At 42.2% G+C, this 24792-nt stretch overlaps 1 protein-coding gene across 1 annotated transcript in view; it reads left to right on the forward strand.

Moving 5' to 3' along the window:
* The first annotated feature begins 347 nt into the window (after window positions 1-347).
* The window catches only part of SNX24 (sorting nexin 24), a 170397-nt gene continuing 145952 nt past the window's right edge, over window positions 348-24792 (forward strand). Inside the window, exon 1 of the mRNA XM_088475090.1 lies at window positions 348-637. Coding sequence (XP_088331216.1) covers window positions 578-637 — 60 coding nt within the window. The 5' untranslated portion in view covers window positions 348-577. The remainder of the gene's footprint in view (window positions 638-24792) is intronic.

Genomic DNA, 24792 nt, shown 5'->3' on the forward strand with positions numbered 1-24792 from the left:
TCCGTGTAACGACGTTAGACAAATTACACTTCATTGACAGATCTGTGTGTGCTAAAATGCAACTGTTCATCAAAGTCCAATCTTTCCAGGGAAGAGTAATAAGTCATACACATGGGCACTGTAGTTATGCACAGGCCCTGGATGCGATCTTCGCACTGTAGTTATGCACAGGCCCTGGATGCGATGATCTTCCGTGCCCGGCCAGTACTGGGGGGGAGGGACATGCCCCACTGCGATACATTCTGCGCCAGCTGGAAGGGGAGTGAGTGGTGCCTGGGCGCAATCCATTCCGAATTCCTTTCTAATACTGTAGCGTGAATGTAGACACTAACTTCCGGCTCCAGTATGGAGAGTCACATGACAGCAAGCCAAGTCATGTGACAGCATCTCCCATAACCGCGGCTTAGTCAGTCGGCCGCCCGCTCTCCTGCCCGGTGCAGGTCTCGTAGAACACGAAGACACCACACACTGTGACGTCACAGAAAAACATTCCACTGCTCTCCCCTGTGCTGCTGCTTGCCTTGTGGTGCCCTCCCCTGTGCCGCTGCCTGCTGCCCTGTGCGAGGAGGTCGGCGCGATGGAGGTCTACATTCCATCGTTTCGCTATGAAGAGAGCGATCTGGAGAGGGGATACACGGTAGGGAAGAGCGGTCTATTACTGTATGGCACATTCCTCCTGTATACAGTGTGAAGACCTACAGCTACCATCAGGCTGATATAATAAGCATTGCTGATAGCATTTCTGTGTAACATGACAGTGAAAAGGATGTGTGTGTGTATATTATATATATCCGTACACACACACTCACTACATTTATTCTAGCAGCAATTCAGTGACCTCTATACTTATTTTATTCCATAATTTTATCATATTTATTAAACAAAATACTAAAACCTAAAATAGAGCATTATAATAAGTAACCAATTTGACATAACCAGGGTGTCCAAATGTGGAATGCAGGTGCCTTGGATAAGGTCCTAGATGACATGTTGTAAAGTGTGACTTAAGTAATAATAATCATTTAATAATAACACTATATCATGATCATCACTTCAAACTTTTTTTTTTTCACTGCCTTTGTAACCTGTAAACTTTCTAAGCAAGCAGACTTACTTCATGAAGCCTTTAACAGATGCTGCTATCCTAGGAGATATATGGGACCACTCCAAGAAAAGAGAACGCTTCCACAGACCTCAGGCTTCACTAAATGTGTCATAGGATTTTATTTGGTATAGTTGGTAGGTTAATAACAAAAAGATGTGGTTTATGGCTCTAATAGTTAAGGGATATAGTTCCAAATAGATATTTTACTTTTTAATTTTAGTAAGATCTCCCAAAAGGTCTTTTTTAGAGTTTATCCGATAATATTATCGCCGATGACGTCATTTTTCGCATGACGGGGATAACTTTTTACCATGTTTTACATGGCGAAAAAAAGTGCAGATTTGGGGTTTAGGGGTGCAGGCTTAAAAAACATAGCCTGCACCCCTTGGAATGTCCCCTAAAAAAGAAATGTAAAAAAAAAAAAATCGGGACACCCCTTATGTTTAATTTTGGGTGAAACAAAAAAATATGGGCCAAACTTCTAAAGTACTGTAATTAATTCCAGAGGGGTCCCCATGTATGCGGCAGGTGTTTTACAGAATGCGGGTAGCAGCGGCAGGTCCTTTTTTTCAGAATTTTGAAAACTAACTTTATGCTTACACCCATTTTCATGTACCCCAAATTTGATGGGTATAGTTCTTTTTGCAAAAAAAAAAATCTAAGTGCTATTCTTCACCCCTTCTTCATAGCCGCAGTTATGCACCTGCAGCAGCTATTACAGACCCCGACTTCCTTCAGCAGGCAAAAATGGGGGTACCCATAGTGATCCCCCATGTCTAGACACCTTTAGGGGGGTCCCAGGAACAATTCCCGAAAATTCAAGTTTTTTGGCGAAATTTACCTTTCTGCCGGCTCCCATTTTCGTTGATTCCTAATTGTATACGGGGATAAAGCGGGCACGCGCCCGATACTTTATCCCCGGAAAACCTGTGAGGTGGAGCAAAAAGTCCAGCACGGACTTTTCGCTCCCATATTGAATTCCCCCCAAGTGAAGAATCCCACTTGGAGTGAATATTATTGGAAAAAACAACGATTGTCGGATGAACTCTAAAAAGGACCTTTTAGGAGATCTTGCTAAAATTAAAAGTAAGATATCTATTTGGAACTATATCCCTTGACTATTAGCGCCGTAAACCACATCTTTTTGTTTTTTGTGTATTGTTGAATCTGGAGGTGGTAAAACTCCTATTGGTGTGGGTGGCTGCTTTTGGTTTATGTTTGTGCAATTTTGTAATTCAATTATTTTTATTGATAGTTGGTAGGTTGTAAATCTGAAATGCATGTATGTTATATCAGTATTTGTGACATTATAATCCCAACAGAAATTCAGTGAAAAACCATGATGGTCTTTTCAAACAGAAATATTAAAGATTAAATATATATTTTATTATTTTTTTTAAATATTTTTAGAAATAAGGCTTTTTTATTGAGCTGTTATATAACTTGGAGCTTGAATGTTTTATATATATATATATATATATATATATATATTTATATATAAAACATGGCCATTAAATATGAAACATATATAAAACATGGCCATCTATAAACATGGCCATCTATAAAACACATGCACTCCTCCCTGTACAAGTGACTATAAAAAACTAAAACCACACAAGAAAAATATTTAATGCTATTTTTTACAGTGAGAAACAATTCTTGGATTCCAAGATGATCTAAACAAACCAACCTTGCTCCTGGTTTAGTAGAATAAACAAAAGTAGCACAAAATATGGTGACTATATAGAGGCAGGTAGAATTTATTTAACCATAAAAAATATAATTATAAACCTGCGCTTGTAATAAAATGTAAAGGTGCGTACACAGTTACGATATATAGTATCATTCATTTTTATGTAGCGAATGACCAATTAACGACCAATGACGCACGTTCCCGAATGGACGATAATGATATCTCTGGTCGTCCATACATACAGGCCAACTTGGACGATTTCATCAAGATTTGCCTGTTCAGAGATGTGGCAGGATGACTTCACTGAAAGATATTTATCAGATATCTTTCAGTGTGTACATCCAATATCATTTGTCCTGCATTACAGAAAGTTCAAGGGAAATCGTTCAGCTATATTGTTCACTGAACAGATCGTACCGTGTGTATGCAGCTAGATGTTCAAATGTTATAATAATGTAATAATATATAATAATTTTATTAAAAAGGATCACATATGGGGGGGGATTTCAATTGTTTTCTTCACATTTGTTCTTAATGGGTGCCCGATGGAGCAGTTAAATTGTTGCTCCAATCGGGCGTGAGTACCTTGGGCGACCACATTTTTGCTCGCACGCTCCTGAGGTGGTGAGCAGAAATGTGCGAAAAGTAGACAGTTTGGCACCCAAACAGCACTTTTTGTATCGCCCCCATTAGTTTATACGGGTTTAGCCACTTTGAGCTGCAAAACTAGCTGCTTTTGGCCACGACCAGCTCAATAATTAATGGGTGGCGCCCAAAACAAGTGGATCGCTCCTTTGGGTGCCCATTAATTATAGTCACCCAAAAAACAATTGAATTGACCCCATAGTCATAAAACTTCAATAAACCATATGCAGCCAATATTAACAGTTGGAAAAGCGCTTATATCTTGGATCAACATTAAGATTAATTAGCAGTCACTTGTATGCACTGTTATAAAGTGAATTCATGCCAAATAACAGAAACAGGAATAGGTCATTACATTTTCATTACCTGTTCCTTTGAGAAAAGTGCATCAGAAGGTGCCTGTAATCTCTCTATTCTGCCAGAGGGAAACCTTCTAATAGCGGTTTTCTTGCAGCCTCCATGGGGAAATACCATTAATCAAGAGTTGTTTGTTGCTTACTGGTTCGTGATCCTTTTAAATCGGGCACCCAGGAGGGACTCACAACACCTAACAGAGACTATTCTAGCCTTGGAGTTCCATAAAAACTATCACTACAGCCTATAGATAATTTTCCAGCCTTTTACAATTTACTATGTTCCCTAAATTTAAAAATGTCGGCTATATACCATCTTGCTTCTCTGAGAGAATCTGTAATTTGACATGAGTGCACTTTATAACAGTTGACTATATAAGAGATTTTCCAGGGCACACAAGTGACTACTAATTAATCTAATTTTGATCCGAGATACATGTGCTTTTCCACCTGTCAGTATTGGTTACATGTGTTTTATTGCATTTTATGACTGTATGATTCTTTTTGACTGCTTCTATAATTCTTACATTTGAGCATCTTGCATTTCATTGGAAGCACAGGTTTATAATTATATTGCTTTGGATGACAAGATGTCTGCCATATCAAAGACACAAACTTTAAAGAGAAAAACATTAGGTTTGCACATTCCTGTTCAGTGTCATTACTGTACCCCTTGCTCAGCACAGGATGAAATTGTGGAACTGGTGTAAGCTTGCATGCACTGCAAATCAATTACATTTTTTTTGTTTAACTTATGGTTTAGTTAGCAGACTCCTGTGGGGGGAAAAGTGACTTTTCGTCATCGGGAATATGCTTTTTTTTTCATTATTGCACAATATAGTAAGCCACTTCCCTTCTTTTTTTGTTGTTGTTGTTTTACATATATATTTTCTATTTTAAGATGACAGCCCATTCATTTACCACATATTGTCTAATGCTGGGTACACACGGGTCGATCAATCACCGATAACGATATCGCTCACTGATCTCCCTGCACCTTCCCGGTGTGCTGGATGAACAATATCGTTCTTCCAGCACACCACTAACCAGCACACTGGTTGTGGCTCACTGATCTCCCTGCACCTTCCCGGTGTGCTGGATGAACAATATCGTTCTTCCAGCACACCACTAACGACGGGCCAGCGACCCGCAATCAACGATCGCAGGTCCCTATGTAACCTGGACGATATCGTCCAGGTTGGCCTGCATGTACGGCCGATGGACAATATCGTTATGGTCCATCTGTGCCCGCCCATCGCTGGTCGTTAGAGTGTTGGAAGGCGCAAAAAAAATTAACGATAACAACAATATCGTTCATTAAAATCGGCCCATGTGTACTCACCTTAAAGCTATGGAGACCTACCACTGAAACAGAATTGCTACATTATATATAGAAAACATATTTTACAAAATAGCATTCTCTATATTTTGGTACACAGTATATCAGTGTGGAGGGCTTAAGTAAAAATTGCATGTGTGTATGTGCATATATATATATATATATATACACAGTATATACACACATCTTGCTCTATAATCTTAAGTTTAGCATACAGAAGCAATTCTAACAGTATGATTTTCAGTTGACAGTTAAAGTAGAGTTGTATTTTTGTCTTGTGTCAACTCCATTTTTATCACTGTACCAATAGTTAAGCAACTAGAGGTAAACAAAATGGCTGAAAGTAATACTGCAATTGGGTATAGTTTATCCAACAAGACAGCGTTTGCTCTACAAAGGAGAAACTTTTTGTCTTGCAAATAACTGCTCCTTTTCTATGATGCATGCATTCTCCAACATAGATCTACTACTCAAGTCTGACAGAAATACGCAGTGAATTAACAACATAACACACACATCATAATAAGCTCTTTACCCATGTGCTCTCCGGGCTACACACCATTTCCCTGCACACCTACTTCCATTTTTCCTCTCATTTGCCACCTAACCTCACCTGTACTAACGGGGATATCCGACGTTGCCTGGGTTGAAGAATGGACTTTGAAGTCCATCTGTAACCTTAATTTTTTACATTGCAGACCACGGCATATGAAAATGTGCTTGTAGGAAATTAGTAACTGTCGGCGCAGTGTGACAGCTGTGGGCAGCACAGATGGTGTAATGGCTAGCATTACTGCCTTACAGCGCTAAGGTCGTGGGTTCGATTCCAGCTATGACCCTAACTGTGTGGAGTTTGTATATTCTTCCTGTGCTTGCGTGGGTTTTCTCTGGGCACTTCGGTTTCCTCCCACACTCCAAAAATATACTGGTAGGTTAATTGGCTCCCCACAAAATTAACCCTAGGGTGTGCATGTAATAGGGAATATAGATTGTAAACTCCACTGGGGCAGGGACTGATGTGAATGGCCAAATATTCTCTGTAAAGTGATGCGGAATATGTGTGCGCTATATAAATAACTGGTAATAAATAAATAAAAAAATCCTCCGACTCACTTCTTCCATTGAAGCTCTGCCTGCCCCCCACTGGTACATATCAGATGGCCTTCAAATAAGTGCAGTTTTATGAACTAGAAGACATCCTGAGCAAACTTGCTTAAACAAAAGCAATCAGAGACTTCATGGCCTACTTGGTCCTGACAAACATCAAACATAACAAAAAAACCTAATCCTGGTCAAACTACACCACCATGCCAAATTTGGTGGGGCTAGGTAAAAAACTTTGGCCGTGCATAAAGGACAAACAGACACACACACACTTTCTCGCTTATTATATAGATGTCCTTCTACACAGTCTACTACTAATGTTTAATCTAGCACCCTGCACGTAATCTGTGAGGAGGGCATATCTTAATTTTGAAGGGCAAAATTGTATACATGACGTATCGCTACAGCTACAGTAGCTATATAGTGATACTTCACATCTAAAATGTTGCCCATCAAAATTAAAATATGCCCTCCTCACTGATTATGTGCAGGCTGCTAGTATGAGCACTGGGCCTGATTCAGAGCCGGACGCTATTTGCGGTCGTTCATCCAGAAAATAGGGGTGGCTATTCAAATGAACCGTTCGCTCTTTGCGGTCTGTTCACGCCTCTATGTCTGAACGAGCGAACAAAACTTGCGGTCGTTTTTTGAAAAAATACGCCCCCTGGCCGCTCGCATTCTACGTCATGTCCGCTATTTATTAGATTAATCGAGTACATCGACCAGCGTATGAACTGCTCGCTATTCTTGGGGTTGGTTTTTGCTACCGCAATCTTGCGAGCAGTTCTGACTATAAAATAACCCAGTGACGTGGTCAATGACGCTGCTGTATTATGCACACCCTTAAAACGCCCGTTTTGACCTTTAGGCACGCCTGCGTTCGGATCTCCACTCCCCGTTTTCAAGCCCCTTCCCCTGTTACCACCCACATACGCCTCATTCTGTCACTCAAAATAGCAGGTATTCGCTATTTAGCGAACAAACGATTTTCGGCCGCACTGACTGGATCGCGCATGCGTATTACGATCCGTACGCATGCGCAGTTGGGCAAACATCGCTCAGAGCGGCCGCTTACAAGCGGCTCTGAATCAGGCCCACTATACACAACTGACTTACACAAAGTCCCCCCTACTATGTATTATCTGCACTATAGAGTTCTATCAGATAGACATGCAGTACATGTTTATCAAATCTACTAATTAAACCTGTATCTGTATTTCCTGTAAACCATTCAAATATTATGGTTTGTTACTTCCTTATTTCTTGCCACTATCTCACCAGCTTACTAATAGCCATGGGCTTTGATTGTATCACTCTTACCAGTTCATTATGTCTGACTGTTTACATTCCACATTCTCTATTCAATTTAGTATTTTATTGAATATGTCCTTTCTACTTTTAAACAGTCTTTCAAACATGCGCATAGCTTTAGTTTGTCAGTGTTTTTGTACTGAAAATTCATCTTTCAGTGTGCTTTTATTAACATAATAATTGGAAGTTACTGTTGTACTGCATTTATCAGCCAAAATGAAACCTAAGTGAACTTTGTGCCCAACTCAAGAGCACATAACTGAAGAGCCCCACTTCTCTGACTGAAAAATTGGGCTTCCTACATCTATCCATTACTTTAAGAAAAACTAGGATCTCACTCCTATAATAATTTTCACACTTTATTTTTTGATTTTCTTTTTCTCTAAAGATCTATGACTGCACAGATTTGTTCAGAAAACATCATATTAAGCATATGTAAACATTTTTTTCTAAATGATACAGCTATAGTAATTGATAAAGGTTGATAATTTTTTCCTGGATTCCACTTTCCAAATGTGTAGTTAATCTTTTACAATTGACAATACAGTATACAAATCTAATTGTGTCCAATTGTGGACAGGGCAATATATTCAGTAGATAGGCAGATTCCCTCCTGGGAAGGATTTCCATTGGCATATAATGATATAAATGTATGCAATAGAACAAATATTTCAGAGGAAAAGTCATAGCAATACACTGAAATAATATGAAGCATAAATCATGTTCCAGTCCTGAGATCACTGTCCAGTTTAGCCACACATGTCTTCTGTTGGCACTGGAGATAGTTAATGTGGAAATGCAGACCAATGTCTTTTACTTTCAAACCGCAACTACCAACATGTCTAAAGATGGCGTTGCCCACCGGAATGTATTGCATTTCAGGGCTTGATGCATATGAGAAATGCGATCAAACCCCCTAAAATGGCATTTTAGCTGCATCCCACCCCAAGTATTAGTACATCTACCCCTACAGATTGATGGAGTTGAAATTATTTTGAAATGGTCTTCTAACCCTTGCCAGACTGATGAGAAGCAAAATTAGCTTCTCTGACAACATTGAAGGAGTCTCATCTCCTTGGCATCCTGCCAACATTTCTACTTTTTCATGACAATAGTAGTGCTTCATGGGCCGGATTCAATTCAATGCGATGTTGAATAGCCTCGGGAGGGAGCTCCTGGAGATATTCAATTCAGCGTGCTGTAAATCCGGAGAATGACGGTTCTCGCGACTTAACCTGGGTGTTTAGTCATGAGAACCGGCATTCTCCAACTAAAGTGCCGGCTGCGAGGCTTTTGGCACCCTGCTAAGCTGGAAAACAGCCGCACAGCCGGCACTTTTGTTGGGTTCTCCTCGCATCCCCAGGGGGTGCGAGGAGAAATCCTTTAGCCCGACCAAACATCACGTTGAATTGAATAGCTCCAGGAGCTCCCTCCCGGGGGGTATTCAGCATCACATTGAATTGCCCCCATGATGAGCAAATAAGTGTTCTGAGACATATATAGGGGCATGGTGGTGCTCTGAGGCATATAAAGGGGCTTTAAAGAAGCTCTTGGATGGCATATAAAGGCATGAAGGGACTCTAAGGTGAATATAGGGACATTAGAGCTCTGGGGAATATGAAGAAGGATGAATGGCCTCTGAGGTATTTAAAGGGGTATGAGGGTGCTCTGAGGCATATAGTGGTATGGCATATAAGGTAAGGGCATAATGGACAGCAATCCAATGCTTTTGTACCTCTTCGGATTGGGTGGATTAGGTTCGGCATTAGTTCAGTATCTAAGCAGGAAAGTGCTGGAAATCTGGCATTTGTTGGTTAAGGAAAATAAATTTCTAGCTGCAACATATTTATTTGGTGAATTCCACAAGTTGTCAGATTTGTTATCTTGTCAGTATATTTCCCTAAAGAGGGTAGCATTAAGAAGAATGTTTCAATATAGTACACACCTTTAGGAGCCCAGACATAGACCTTTGCACAAAACTCTTCCAATGCACAGACCCTCTCGCTGCATCCCCAAAGTATGGATGAAGGGAGAGTGGAAGATACTCCCAATGTCTTTTTCGTTTGTTGATTGGAGGCTGAACTGTCATGATTTTTGATATGGAACAAATGACTGCAGCAACCCTTGGAATAAGGAGTATTCCATTCTATTTTTTTGTGTGCAACAGCTTATCTAGCAGAGGAATGTAGAACCGTTTCAATGGCAGGTTTGACTCTGATTGAATAACCAGTAGCAGCCACTTCTAATCTGCCTCCATACAGGTAGTGTTTCCGAGTGTAAAGGCAATTTCACGCCTGAGGGTTGGAGTTGGTTGGAACAGGCGTGGGAGGCTGAAGTGGAGCCCAAGAAGGCATGATTAAATCTGGAAGGCTTGCGCCAGGACATCCTCATACGATGAGGGATGATAGGAGGCAGTAGAACTGCTGGAGGTGATGAGCCCGAATGCGAGGACAGTAGGGATCAACTTTATTAGACAGCAGGTTGGAATTAGAACTGGAGATGATAATTCTGAATGAATGAGCTCAATCGGATTGGAACCGATGATGCGGATTTGAAGAACTTGATGGATGTGAATCCGATGTTGAAGAATTGATGCACTCGATCAGTTGGGACTGATGTTGATGAATTGATGCACTTGTTCTGTAGGGACCGATGGTTGGAGATATTGGCTGGGACCAATGGTTAGAGTTAGGAACAAGTCTCTGTGGTAAAACCAGACTGGAGTACTAGATGGAATTGGAGACTTGATAACCAGACTTGGAACTGGAATGATACGGACTGGAACTGTTCAGAAACAGAGTACCTGGGAGCTCAGCACAGAGCTGTATCTTCAGCAGAAGCGACGTTGTACTGGCAATGAAGGCCAGTCAGGAAATGGAATTTATAGTGGGGGATCCCCAGGGATTGGATGCTGCGATCAACTGGTTTGGGAGCAGCACTCTGAGTGGTGGAAGAGAGGTGACTGAATCCAACATGGCTGCACCCATATTGAGTTTTGGAGGGAAGTCAGGTGTGCAGCCTGAGTGCTAGCATACTGAGTAAACACACTGAGAGCACAGAGCAGGAACTGTGTGGACAGACCTCATAGCCAGCTGGATGCAATGTGCAGTGCAGACGGACCTCTGCGTCATCCGAGAGTGATGTGTGGTTACAGCGCGAACGTAACTCAGCGCTAGCTGGAACAACACCGCAGAGGTAAAACATAGGAGAATATGGGATAAATGAATCAGGATCGTGACAGGCACTATGATGGGAGGCTTGCTGCCTAATACAATACTAGCTGTTAGATGGCCAGCCTTCTGAATAAAACAGCAATCCCTCAGAGTTCCCTACTCACATATGGTGGGGTTGCTTGTAGTATTAAGATTACAAGACATAAAAATACTGAAAAAACTGCAGTGAGAAGTGCTTCTTTATAATAATACTGAAGTGATCACCAGGAGCTTTCTCCTAACATCACTGAAAAACACAGTTAACCAAATAATAATGAAGCACTTACTTATAATATAATATAACCTGATGCTCCAAATGATGGAGAAAGCCTTTTTCCAGCGTGGTTGAACAGACAGTGATACCACTAGTAGTAGTAATATTACCACTAGTACTGTAAGTGAATTTAATCAGTGGATTTTTTTAAAGTGAATATATAATAATTAATGACCTTCAAAGAAGCATGTGGTATTTTTCATGCTATATACTGGCAGTTTTGTGACATACAGTAATAGTAAAGCAGGTTTTATAGTGTCTGTGTTCATCCGGAGGGTTTGGGCTCTCAAAGGACACAACCAGCTCTGAGGAAGTGATTCAGTTGCTGATGCTTTACCTGTGCAGACAGGTGGAAAACCAGTTACACTTATCCAGGGGGCATGTGTAATGTATTGAAAATAATTCAACAATGTTTAAGACATCAATTTGTTCACTTGGAAGACAGGCACTCTCATAATAGTATTTGTAAGTTCTTCCAGCTGTTTACAGATAGAAAAACTTAATTTATTTGCACAGCATTCAGTGCAGTTTGTATGTTACAAGTTATGTCGTTTTACTATTTCATAGCTGTCTTGTCATACCATCTCCTTTAAACGCCATACTTGCTTACAACAACAAATATTGATAGACATTTCTATGAACTCTTTCTCCCCATGTAGCGGGAGAGATGGTATGCAGTGTCTGCTCCTACAGTCAGCAGCTGGCTATCACTCACATCTGCTTCCATCACCTGCTATGAGTGCACCGATACTATGCCAAAAGTTAGTGCTAGTAGTGGCAGGTATATGCAAGCACATATAGCTGGGACTCAAAAATAATAATAAATAATTAAGAAATAAAAAAGAAATGAGAGGGGGGGGTAGGTAGCATCTGCTACCTAACTGATTAGTAAACGTATTCTTGTTGTAACACAATTCACTCAATGGAAAATTATCACTTTAATTTTTTTGAAGTCTCAGGAGTGTGTATGTATTGTGTATTTATGTCATATACTTTTAAAATATTAATCTTCACTCACTAGCAGTTTTATTGTACAACTTTTCTTTGTATTATTATGCTCTGGTAGAGGTGTAATTATTACATCTTATTAGGCCTACTTTAATGCATTTTTATGAAACTTGTGTGGACTGAATTTGTTAACTTAAGGTATATTGACTATATTAAATGAGTCCTATTCAGATATTTAACAAGTAGAACTGTTTACTAGTCAAGTCTAGTGAACCTAAAATCTACTATACAGATATATAGAACCCAAAAATGACACTCATAAATGATGCAGACAAACTTGCAATCGAGTCTCCACACTGATCACGACACCCCCGCGTTTGGCTAGCCACCCCCGTTACCACCTAGAAGCACCCACCAAAATTCCCTCTCTCCTTGTCCAAATTAATTCTGCGTCTCCCAGCAGACCATTAGGTTACATGTGCATTGCGACTGGGATGTAATGAGCAGACTGTATGCATTGGCCGTTTGCGTGACCAATGGGCACTGCGTGCACCTCTGAATCATGCCCTCAGTGAGAATATAGGCCACAGAGCTGGGATGAGATCACGTGTACACACATTGCTTTCTTCCAATGGGTATCTTCTCCTATTTAAAGACAAGAATAGATTGTAGTGTGTTTATTTATAAGAGCGACCCTTCACCCATGAATTCCACTTATAAATCTATCTGTATTCAAAGCTTCAAATGAATACAAATGGCTCTGTGGTAGTAGCTCTTACATAAACTAGTGTCACGCTCCGGACACTTAAAACCATCTTTTTACCTCTCCGGTGCCTGTCCAGACTAGGTCTAAGGTCAGCTTGTGCTGTGCATCACTCCCAGATAGCACAGAGGTCCGCTCACTCTGCACAACGCTCCTGGCTGGTGCTGAGGTCTACTCCTTCCCCCTCTGCTCATTGTCCTGTCACTGAGCATGGAGATGGCTCTCTGCAGTCACTTGCTCACAGCGTGTCTCCCCAGCATGATGAAATACAAACTGCACGCCAGAACAACAGCATGGGCGCAACCATGTTGAACTCTGTCACCTGACTCTCCTCCACCACTCAGCGTGCTGCACCCATACCAGCTGATCGCAGCATCCAATCCCTGGGGATCCACCCTCTATAAATTCCATTTCCTGACAAGCATATGTTGCCAGCACGACGTCGCTTCTTGCTGAAGTTACTGCTCAGTACTGAGCTCCCAGGTACTCTGTATCTGAACGATCCCCGTTTGTTACATCCAGTTCCTAGATATAGTAAACAAGTCTCCTATACCATATTGCACACAAGTCTGGTTTCACGCTAGACTTGTTCTTACGGCAACCATCGGTTCCAGCCGATACCTCCAACAATCGGTCTCATCCGATGCTTCCAACATCAGACTCTTATCATTTAGTTCCACAATTCATCAACATCGTCAGTGATCACGCTGACCGGAAAAGAATGTGGGTCCCAGGGACCCCTCACTTTAAAAAGTTGGGGTTCTACTTCACTGTTTTTGGGTCACATCACATATTATGGGGTGAAACTGGGGTTAGAGGGGAGTATGGGCAGGCAGAGCTGGGAGTAGGTAGCGGCAAGTGCAGACAGTAGTTGTGACAGTGCTGGGGGCAAGGAGGAGGCTAGGAGCAGGTAGTTCTGGGGGTAGGAAGGGAGCAATGTTAGATAGCAGCTGGGGCAAGGAAGGGGAAAGGAGAGGCAGTACTAAGGGTAGGGAGGGGGTAAGGGTAGATAGCAGCTGGGGCTGTACTGGGGGCAAGGAGGTTAGGGGCAGGCAGTGCAGGGGGTAAGGTAGGGGGTGCTCATAGTTACAAGTCAGGGTAAATGGGAAATACACACAGCTACAGTGTCAGGGCTAGTGAAGGAATACCCACACACACACACACACACACACACAAGCAGGGGAAGGGTCCACACAACCGGCCAGTGACACCAAGGACAGGGGCCTGACAGCTGGCAAGTAACACCAGGTATAGGGCCAAATAGATGGCCAATAAACACAAGTGACGGACCACACAGCCAGCCAGGGACACCAAGGACACACAGCCAGCTTGACAGCTGGCACGTGACACCAGGGATAGGGCCACATAGCTGGCCAATAAACACAAGTTACGGGCCACACAGCTGGCCAGCAACACCAGGGACGGGCCACAGATGTCCGGCAACACCAGGGACAGCCCGGGAGCACACAGCCAGTCAATAACACCAGGGACAGCCAGGGAGCACACAGCCGGCCAGGGACAGATGTCCTTACCTTTCAGGGCGCTAATCTCCATCAGCACCGTGTGCACCTGAGGATCAGACAGGAACTTCATCTGCTCCATGGCATTCTTCTCTTCCAGAGATTCCCCCAGGGAGGCTGGGGCGTTGCGGCCTTCTTCCAGCAGCAGCGGCACCAGCTTCCTGGTGTGTTTCTGCACCCCGAGGCAGACACCTCCAAGCTGGTGCTGCCGTCATTTCCCCCGCCCGGATCCGTCAGCGGAGGCTGAGTGGCTGCAGCTGAGGTGGGAGCAGAATGTGGCTGACTCTCTGCGCAGTGGCGCGGCAGAGGGTTGTCAGACTGATGAGGAGACGCAAGCTCCAGGGGAATTCTGGGCGTTTTAGTGAGGAGAAACCTCCGGCGGCGATTAGATGAGAAGAAGCCGCCGGCGGTGAATCGCTTTTTTTTGGCAAAGCACACAGGCAGCACACACAGCGGGTCCTGCAAGACCCGCTGAGTTTTAAAAACCGGGTCCCCAACTTCCTAAAACGTGTAAAAACGTGCTATAATGTGTATTTTGCGAACACTGGTCGTTCTTAACCGATCAAGTTTATTAATATCTGACTCCTATCAATTAAGTTCTTCAATTCTTCAACATCGGTCTCAAACCGATCCAACTCTCAATCCAGCATCATTGGTCCCAATCCGATTCTCTCATTAATTCATTCACTATTATATATTCAGTTCCATTGCAAACTACTGTTCAATAAAGACTTTCTATTCCTGTTATCGCCTTCGGGCCCATTATCCACTGCCGTATCTCTACCTCTGCACATCTATACATGAAGAGGTCCTGGCTCAAACCACCTAAATTCATCCACGCCTCTCAAATCTCTTCAGTCTCCCACGACTGTTCCAACCCAAAACAAATCTTCAGGCGTGACAACTTATTGTCTTTAGAATGGGAAACAACATAAACAGTTGTACTCTTAATTCAGCCAGTTAATGAATAAACATAGAGTCTTAAAACAAATAAAACCAATATTGTCCGTCCGTCCCCCCGCTCTGGTGTGTGTCTTAAAATAAGTTATCTCCATTGGAAAGCCCATGCCGAGGACTAATATATAGGACATCAGGCCTAAGTTTTGAATTTTGTGTAACCTCTTAACACACTAAGATGCTCCACCAACACATTTCGACGTTCAATCTTTTCATGGCGGTGGGGAGTCTCCATATTGTCCACTATTTAAATACCTTACAATAAATAAAGTTTAAGACCAAACGGCTATCAATTTCATACAACAATGGTATCTGTAGTGGAATGCATACCATACAACCCACAGAATGATCAAAGCAAATACAGAAATAATTTAATTAATCTGAATTATTGATCCCATTATGGTTTCTGTGTTTGCGCCCTTTTCTTATTCCAAGTGGCCTCTGGTGTATATATACAGATACCTTCACGTGTCAAGCCTCATTTTGGGATGTGAATGAGCGAATTGCCAGTGGTCTGTGGTGTATACACAGAGAGCTTCTGAACATCAAGTCTCATTTTGGGATCCGAAGGAGCAGGAACCGTCTTGCTCATAATGGCTTTGTAATGTTTGTGTGGAGAACTTCCGTGTGTAAAGCCTTATTTTGAGGTCAGAGCAGTGGTTCCTAAACTGCGCCATGCACCCTGGGGTGCCTCGGGACCCTTGCAGGCGTGCCTCAGGTTGGTGGTTCAGCACCAAATCAAATTATTTATGGTCAATGTAATGTAAATATGTGTGCAAACAGAAGTGCAAACCTGTCCACCACCACATAACTGAACCTAAGGATAACAGTACAATTTACTTCACTTAACTACTTTTACTACATTTTTTTTTTCTGAATTTCTCAATAACAAACTTTAACTTGGGGGTGCCATGAAAACAATGCTAATACTCAAGGGCGCCGTGATTCAGAAAAGTATGGGAACCACTGGGTTGGAGGGCGATAGTACAGGCTGGACTATACCTTCTGAGGAAACAGGGATTTCTTTTGCCCAGAGAAACGCGTCAAGGAACGTCCTGCATTTACTATACCAGACTGTTTGTGCACTGGAGCTCTGACCGCTACAACCCTATCGGGCAGGGAGCCTGCTGTGAAACTGCTATAAAGCCCTTTGCCGGCTGTCATCAACCGGCTACTACAACCAGGCACGGAGGACAGAGTACTTTGCTCTAATTCATCCAGCACCCACGCTCCCGCTGACGAGCGGTGGAGCGCTTCTGTTACTCCCGAGTACGGGTCATCAGCCACCAGAGATCGAGACAGTAATTATTATACCTACATCACAGGTCTCACACTCCCGCTTATAAGTGGTAGAGGTATTCATTCCCCAGCTACTATTGGGGACAGCGTGTACTGGATAGACATTGTTTCCACTTAAATCTAGCGGCTCCCTGTAGTAGCTTTTTCACCATTGCTGCTACTGTTGCAACTTAAATAACCATTTCTGTATTAAGAGGACACTTTGTTTGCTTTCATTGAAAGTAACAGGACTTGTTTTTATCCGTTTGGATTATTAATTCTGCACGAATTGGACATTTTATCCATCTACTAACCACTGGTTTTCATAGTGCACAGGAAAGGACGTTCTGGTATTCATGCACAGAGCCATTACTCATTTTATTATCTGTGTAAATTGTATCTATTAAATCATTGTTCATTTTACTACAATTTTTGTTGTTTTTTCGCAAACCACCGCTCCTTCCACCCTCTTTGTTTTAATGAATATGGTGATTGTGTTCAAAATATCTGGAAAAGAATACTAGAGGTGTTTTTTTTTATAAAAAAATAAATAAAACTCCCCAAAAAAACAAACGCTCTGGGATTTCTCACATCATTTAAAAAAGAAAAAAAAAACCTTACATTAACGTTACTCTAATTTAAAACAGATGTATTACCAATAAAACAAATGAAAGCCTACTGTGCAACTCCCACACTTGATTTAGACACTTTAGAAAACTGCATTTAAAATGATCAGTCGCTTACAAAGTGGAGGTAGCCATTTTGTAGATTTACGCCCATACTGTAACGATGAACAAATTACGTCACTGCAGTATGAAGTGTGAATGGTTTATGTCTCAATGACGTCACTAGTTCTGAGTGAATTGTTAAGCTGCATTTTCATTAACATTAATATTGTTCCAGCATACATAATGGCTGCCTTACTCTGTAAGTTAGTGGCCTATTGCAATGGCAGTTGGAGCGACAACAAGGGTCCCACAGTCCCTGCAACATCCATTATAAGGTGCTGAAAGGCTATGTAAAAGTGATGTGCCTGAGCAAGAGTGCAGAGTGCCATGACCAACAGTTGACCGTCACTCTACTTAGACTTATTTGCCATATAGAGCAGCAGCAGAAATCTACAGTCCTCCTCCACCGGATATCACTGCAGGTAGGACCTGTTATGGGAGAATGGTGGAGGGACATATGTGACAAAGGGAAGAATGGAGGGGGAGCGTGTATGAAAATGGTAGAAAGAGAGGGGGAAGCATACATATGATAAGAGTAGAATAAGGGGGGGGAGCATACTTGATAAGGAGAGAATGGAGGGACCAGGAATTCACATGGTCTCTCCATGGTCTCTCCACAAGGTGTCTGGTTTACTTTGTTCTCCATCACATCTATCTATCGTTAAAGAAAACCGAGGACAACTTAGGCTCGAATGGGGATGAGCATATAGAGGGCTCACTGACATCATTGTTTTAGCAATGGAGAGATGGTGGTGGTTGTTTATCATGGATGAGGAAGAGGAGAGGTTAAGATAAGCCAATAGGGATTCAATAGGACGCATTAGGAATTGCCAATAGGGATGCAACAGGCCAAAGAAAAGCAGCTTTATTTAATGGATTAAAGAGATTTAAAAAGGGTCAGTAGATGCCAGGTCCTGTATGCGGTACATCTGCAAATTTAATAAATGTATGAAAAATGCATTCAAAATGTAAGAATAATCAAAGGTACCTTTCCCACAATATAAGATTTTAGTGCCTATTTTCTCATGCATTAATATTAGCTACTAGTACAAGAGATTGAAAATAGCATTGACAACAATGAAAACAAAAAAATATATAGCTCTAATTTGAACTGTAGTTTTCATGCCTTTTATTGTATACCAGTTGAAGTACCCGGCATTGCCCTGGACAAAAATCTTCAATATTTATTATGTGATGTTGTCCAAATCCATCCACTGGAAGGCCCAGAAGAGGCTCCCTGGGTCAAACTTTTGCCTGGTGCACTCCGCCGTGTGGTCCAACCCCAATCACTCCATTAGGCATCCCAGAGCAATTGCCTCCCTCTGCAAAGTTTTCATCCAAATCCATCCAGTGAAAGGCCCAGAACAGGCTCCCCGGGTCTAAGTTCTACGCAGCGTACACCAACTGGACGTCCAACTGGGACCTCAACCGCATAGAACAGTGCATCCAGAAAGTATTCACAGCGCTTCACTTTTTCCACATTTTATGTTACAGCCTTATTCCAAAATGGAATAAATTAATTTATGTCCTTAAAATTCTACACACAATTCCCCATAATGACAACGTGCAAAAAGTTTTTTGAGATGTTGGCAAATTTAATAAAAAAATAAAAAAAACCTAAGAAATCACATGTATATAAGTATTCACAGCCTTTGCCGTGAAGCTCAAAATTAAGCTCAGGTGCATCCTGTTTCCACTGATCATCCTTGAAATGTTCCTACAGCTTAATTGGAGTCCACCTGTAGTAAAATCAGTTTATTGGACATGATTTTGAAAGGCATACACTTGTCTATATAAGGTCCCACACTTGACAGTGCATGTCAGAGCACAAACCAAGCATGAAGTCCAAGCAATTGTCTGTAGACCTCCAAGACAGGATTGTCTCAAGGCACAAATCTGGGGAAGGGTACAGAAAAATATCTGCTACTTTGAAGGTCCCAATGAGCTCAGTGGCCTCCATCATCCGTAAATGGAAGAAGTTCGGAACCACCAGGACTCTTCCAAGAGTTGGCCGGCCGTCTAAACTGAGCAATTGGGGGAGAAGGGCCCTTGTCAGGGAGGTGACCAAGAACTTTGGTCACTCTGTCAGAGCTACAGCATTCCTCGTGGAGAGAGGGGAACCTTCCGGAAGGACCACCATCTCTGCAGCAATCCACCAATCAGGCCTGTATGGTAGAGTGGCTGGATGGAAGCCACTCCTTAGTAAAAAGCACATGGCAGCCCGTCTGGAGTTTGCCAAAATGCACCTGAAGGAGACACAGACCATGAGAAACAAAATTATCTGGTCTGCTGAGACAAAGATTGAACTCTGGCGTCAATGCCAGGCGTTATGTTTGGAGGAAACCAGGCACCACTCATCAACAGGCCAATACCATCCCTACAGTGAAGCATGGTGGTGGCAGCATCATGCTGTGGGGATGTTTTTCAGTGGCAGGAGCTGGGAGACTTGTCAGGATAGAGGGAAAGATGAATGCAGCAATGTATAGAGACATCCTGGATGAAAGCCTGCTCCAGAGCTCTTTTGACCTCAGACTGGGGCGACGGTTCATCTTTCAGCAGGGCAACGACCCTAAGCATACAGCCAAGATATCAAAGGAGTGGCTTCAGGACAACTCTGTGAATGTCCTTGAGTGGCCCAGTCAGAGCCCAGACTTGAATCCAATTGAACATATCTGGAGAGATCTGAAAATGGCTGTGCACCGACGCTTCCCACCCAACCTGATGGAGCTTGAGAGGTGCTGCAAAGAGGAATGGGCGAAACTGCCCAAAGATACGTGTTCCAAGTTTGTGGCATTATATTCAAAAAGACTTGAAGCTGTAATTGCTGCCAAAGGTGCATCAACAAAGTATTGAGCAAAGGCTGTGAATACTTATGTACATGTGATTTCTTAGTAGTTTTTTTTTATTTTTTATAAATTTGCAAAAATCTCAAAATTCTACACACAATACCCCATAATGACAACGTGTAAAAAAATTTTTTGAGGACAAAAATTAATTTATTCCATTTTGGAATAAGGCTGTAACATAACAAAATGTGGAAAAAGTGAAGCGCTGTGAATGCTTTCCGGATGCACTGTATGTCTTCTGGGATCCAATGTTACCACTCTGAAGTTTTCTTCCAAATCCATCCAGAGGAAGGCTCAGAACAGGCTCCCCGGGTCAAAGTTCTGCCCAGCATACACCAACGGGAGGTTCGACCGGGACTCTAACCCCCCCCGGATCCGACTGGACCACCTCACGTTGGTTTCATCCCAATTGGTGCAGGGGTGCCTGAATGCATAGCTTGACAGGCAAACAAACAAACAGACCAATTAATTTTATATATACGATTTGTCGCATTGTCGTTAAGTGGTCTAATAGCTTACTTTTTTGATACTAAATAACTATGTAAGATTTACCATGAGAGCTGTGGAAGATATTCGCCTACAAACAAACAAACTTCTTATTTTTTTATATATCTTCCTTGCCAAACGTTCATCATCTGCTGCCCCGCTCTGTCAGTCCCTCCATTGGTTGCCGGTTTTCTACCATATTCAATACAAAATACTTTTACTTACATATAGGGCCATTAGCCAAACCACCCCAACATACATCTCTTCACTCATCTCAAAATATATCCCAACCCGACCTCTCCGCTCAGCAAAAGATCTGCGTCTCTCATCCCCACGCATTGCTTGCTCCCATTCATGGTTACAGAACTTTCTTCGGGCTGCACCCACTCTATGGAATGCCTTACCACGCACAATAAGACTTTCCTCTAGTCTCCAATCCTTCAAGCATTCCCTGAAAACTCGCATCTTCAGGCAAGCTGATCAGATTCCAGAACCACCCACATAACCTTCATAGCTTCCATGTCTAATTGCTGTACATCCCCTTTCACAGTCAACACATAACCTCACACATTGTCTTTCTTTCACATCCTCCAGACATTTGGCCGACATTCCTGTGTGACTGGATCATGCTGACCACCAAGAAACTCTGCATTCTGGCTGGCCCAAATTGCAATATATATATATATATAAGAAACTGTTAATATATATATATATATATATATATATATATATATATATATCTTATTAGATCACAATAAGCTTTGCAAGGAAAGCAAGATTAAATGGCTGTACTTTTATTTTCTACGGCATAATAAGCAGAATACTTGACCTTAACAAGACTAAGAGCATTCTCGCCATTTGTATAATTAAGTATATGTATAATTAGTACAATTAGCCTTCATTTAAGCGACGGTAATTTGCCACTTGGATTTCCACTACAGGATTTCCCTGATGCAGAAATCCCAAAAGTAGGCAAGTATGGGTTTTGTACGTTCTGGCTAGCAAAACCGAGCCTTTATAGTGCCTGGTTAATATCAGAAGCATTTAATGTTGCTGCCAGGTGTGACGAGAACTGCTGTTTTTAATTTGAATAAATTAAAGTCATTATGTTATGCTGACTAAACAAATCACTTCCAGCATTTTATGTACAGAAATCACTGTTCTATCACATCTGCCCAGTAAAATAACACTGTATCCAGTCCACTTATTAGTGCATACATTTTATGGATATGTTCTACTGTCATTAATGGCACATTCACTAAAATGCTCACCCTTGATCTATGTAATCTCCTCCCATGCGTGATAGAATTAGCAGATGTTGACTAACAAATGTACAATTGTATATGATTTGCCTGTGGTTGACCTTTAAATGGTAAACTCTCACTGAAATTGACCATTAGGGACAATTCAACTTCAAAGTGACACTAGTGTGCACTTGTTATAATTTAAATGTGCTTCCTGTGTCAATACCAGAATTACAAATATCTGTCTGATTGCTTCTGTTGATTGAGATACCGTACAGCGCTGAATAATTAGTTGTCATTTGATTTCTATTGACCCAGTTGCCAACCATTGGTTTTGCAGGTCAAGGTAACATACATTTAATATTTAAAGGTCACCAATGACATATAATATGCTTTTAGCATTTCTAATTACTTTTAGAATGTTTATTGCATTTCTAAGTATGATGACTTTTAAATGTGGATGACCTAATATTGAACGCGATTGTATACTGTATGTTTAATTTATTTTATCACACATTGACAGATCATCCAAATTAAAATACATGTACATTGTGCAAGCGCTATTTATACATTCACAATATATATTTATATATATATATATATATATATATATATATATATATTTAAAATATTATAATATAATTTCTCCCAGGTCTCATTTTGTAAAAAAGTCACGCATCCTCACAGTGAGACCAGCAAATTGGCAATTCTGATTAGATCTTGATTTTTTGGGGTGCGCGCATTTGTTGTGCGTGTTTCATGAAACAAACTCGCTTTTGCAAACTTTCTCCTAATTGGATTGAGCCCATTGTGTTGACATATCACATTAGTGAGTAAAGGCCAAAGCTTCGTTATACCACTTTCAGTCTTAAGCCTAAAACCCGGGTTTTTGCACATGAACGTCTGAATGGTGCGACCCAGGCTGACAGTCCCGGGTCCGCAACCCTGCTCGTTAACAGGGTTTGTTTCCGGGACTTGCAACCCGGATTGACGACCCAGCTCAAGTGTGAAAGGTGCTACCCGGGTGTTGATGACCTGAGTCAGGCCTAAAACAAATTGATTAGCCGGAGACGGTGGTTCTTGGAAATGAGATCATCTCCAAGCGCCCACTGAATTCAGAAGAACCAGGTCACTGCAACACCCGGGTCTGGTGTGAAGGGTAACGACCTGGGAATAACCAGGTTCGCCCCCCTAAGTGTAAAAGGTGTAGCCTGGCTTCAACCAGGTTTGGAATTTATGTCTGAAAGTTGTATTAGATGTCAACTATATCACATATAAGTAATCTAGAATTTGAAAATCGTCATACTTTTCAGATTAGATTGATAAATGTCACACCTTCATGAGACATCTCATAGATTTACCTCAAGCCAGTGGAATATTATGATCATGTGCAGTAATGATATATAATTTGTTTTGTTTTTTTGGGTTCTGCTAAATATTTTCCTCAATAGCCTCCATTAACAATTTATTTACATACAGAATATGGGCAAAAGTATGAGGACAGCCTTTCTGATTAAGGTGTTTGGCTATTATAACCATACCCATTGTTAATAGATGCATTAAATCAGACATACAGCCATTGCCGTAACAGGGCCCACCTACGGGGTGGGCCTGATATCTCTGGAAAGTCGGGCATTGCTTAGAGCATTTTAAGGCGATTGCGAGCCACTGCCTTGAGAAAGGCAGCAGTTATACTTCCTGACGGTACCCCAGTTTTTTTTTAGTTACTGGATCACACTGGAAAGACACTATAGTGATAGTTCAAAAATACCTATTTTACACTGTACACAATACAGTCAGGGCCGAAACTAGGATAATCTGTAACCCGGTGCAAGGTAGCAATTTTGCGTCCCCCTCCCTTCCTGTACCTGGATTTTATCCTTGCTCCTCCATAAGGCAGTGCACTAGTCAAACGTTCCTGGTATAGTGACTTACATTACTCCACACACAATAATGCCCATTAGACATTATGCCACACATTGTAATGCCTATTACTAAAGTGCCACTTACACATTTGCCCGACACCATTTTATGCCCCACAGTAAGGCTCTAATTACTTTAAAATTACCTGCTTATTGTCAGGGGTTTTATGCTCGTTGCCAGGGGGTTCCATGCTTGCTGCCAGGGGGTTTCATGTTCGTTGTCAGGGGTTTCCAGCTCGTTGCCAGGGGGTTCCATACTCATTGCCAGGGGGTTCCATACTCATTGCCAGGGGGTTCCATACTCATTGCCAGGGGGTTCCATGCTCATTGCCAGGGGGTTCCATGCTCATTGCCAGGGGGTTCCATGCTCATTGCCAGGGGGTTCCATGCTCATTGCTAGGGGGTTCCATGCTCGTTGCTAGGGGCTTTCATGCTCGTTGCCAGGGGCTTTCATGCTCGTTGCCAGGGGCTTTCATGCTCGTTGCCAGGGGCTTTCATGCTCGTTGCCAGGGGCTTTCATGCTCGTTGCCAGGGGCTTTCATGCTCGTTGCCAGGGGCTTTCATGCTCGTTGCCAGGGGCTTTCATGCTCGTTGCCAGGGGCTTTCATGCTCGTTGCCAGGGGCTTTCATGCTCGTTGCCAGGGGATTCATGCTCGTTGCCAGGGGATTCATGCTCGTTGCCAGGGGATTCATGCTCATTGCTATGGGGTTTATGCTCGTTGCCAGGGGGTTTCACAGGAGAAGATGCAGCTTTGAACATTTTCTCCCGGCACTTGCGCTGGCCTAACAGACACTAGAGGTCCAGTAGGACCTCTAGCGTCTATCTCCTCCGTGGCGGTGGCCATTTTTGGATGGCCGTTTTCTGACTCTGCAGCCTCCAAGCCACCGTGAGTCATCCCTTTTTCACCCCCTGCTTTCCGGCACCCGGTGCATGTGCACCTCTAGCCCCCCCTAGTTGCGGCTCTGATACAGTGATATAAAAATAAACACAGCCTGACAGTAGCTGATTGGTTGGTACTTTATCCCTCTCCACTTTATCTATCTCCAAGCTTTCATAAATCTCC

This window comes from Taudactylus pleione, unplaced genomic scaffold (genome assembly GCF_031769625.1).
Source record: "Taudactylus pleione unplaced genomic scaffold, aTauple2 ptg000162l, whole genome shotgun sequence".
NCBI lineage: Eukaryota > Metazoa > Chordata > Amphibia > Anura > Myobatrachidae > Taudactylus > Taudactylus pleione.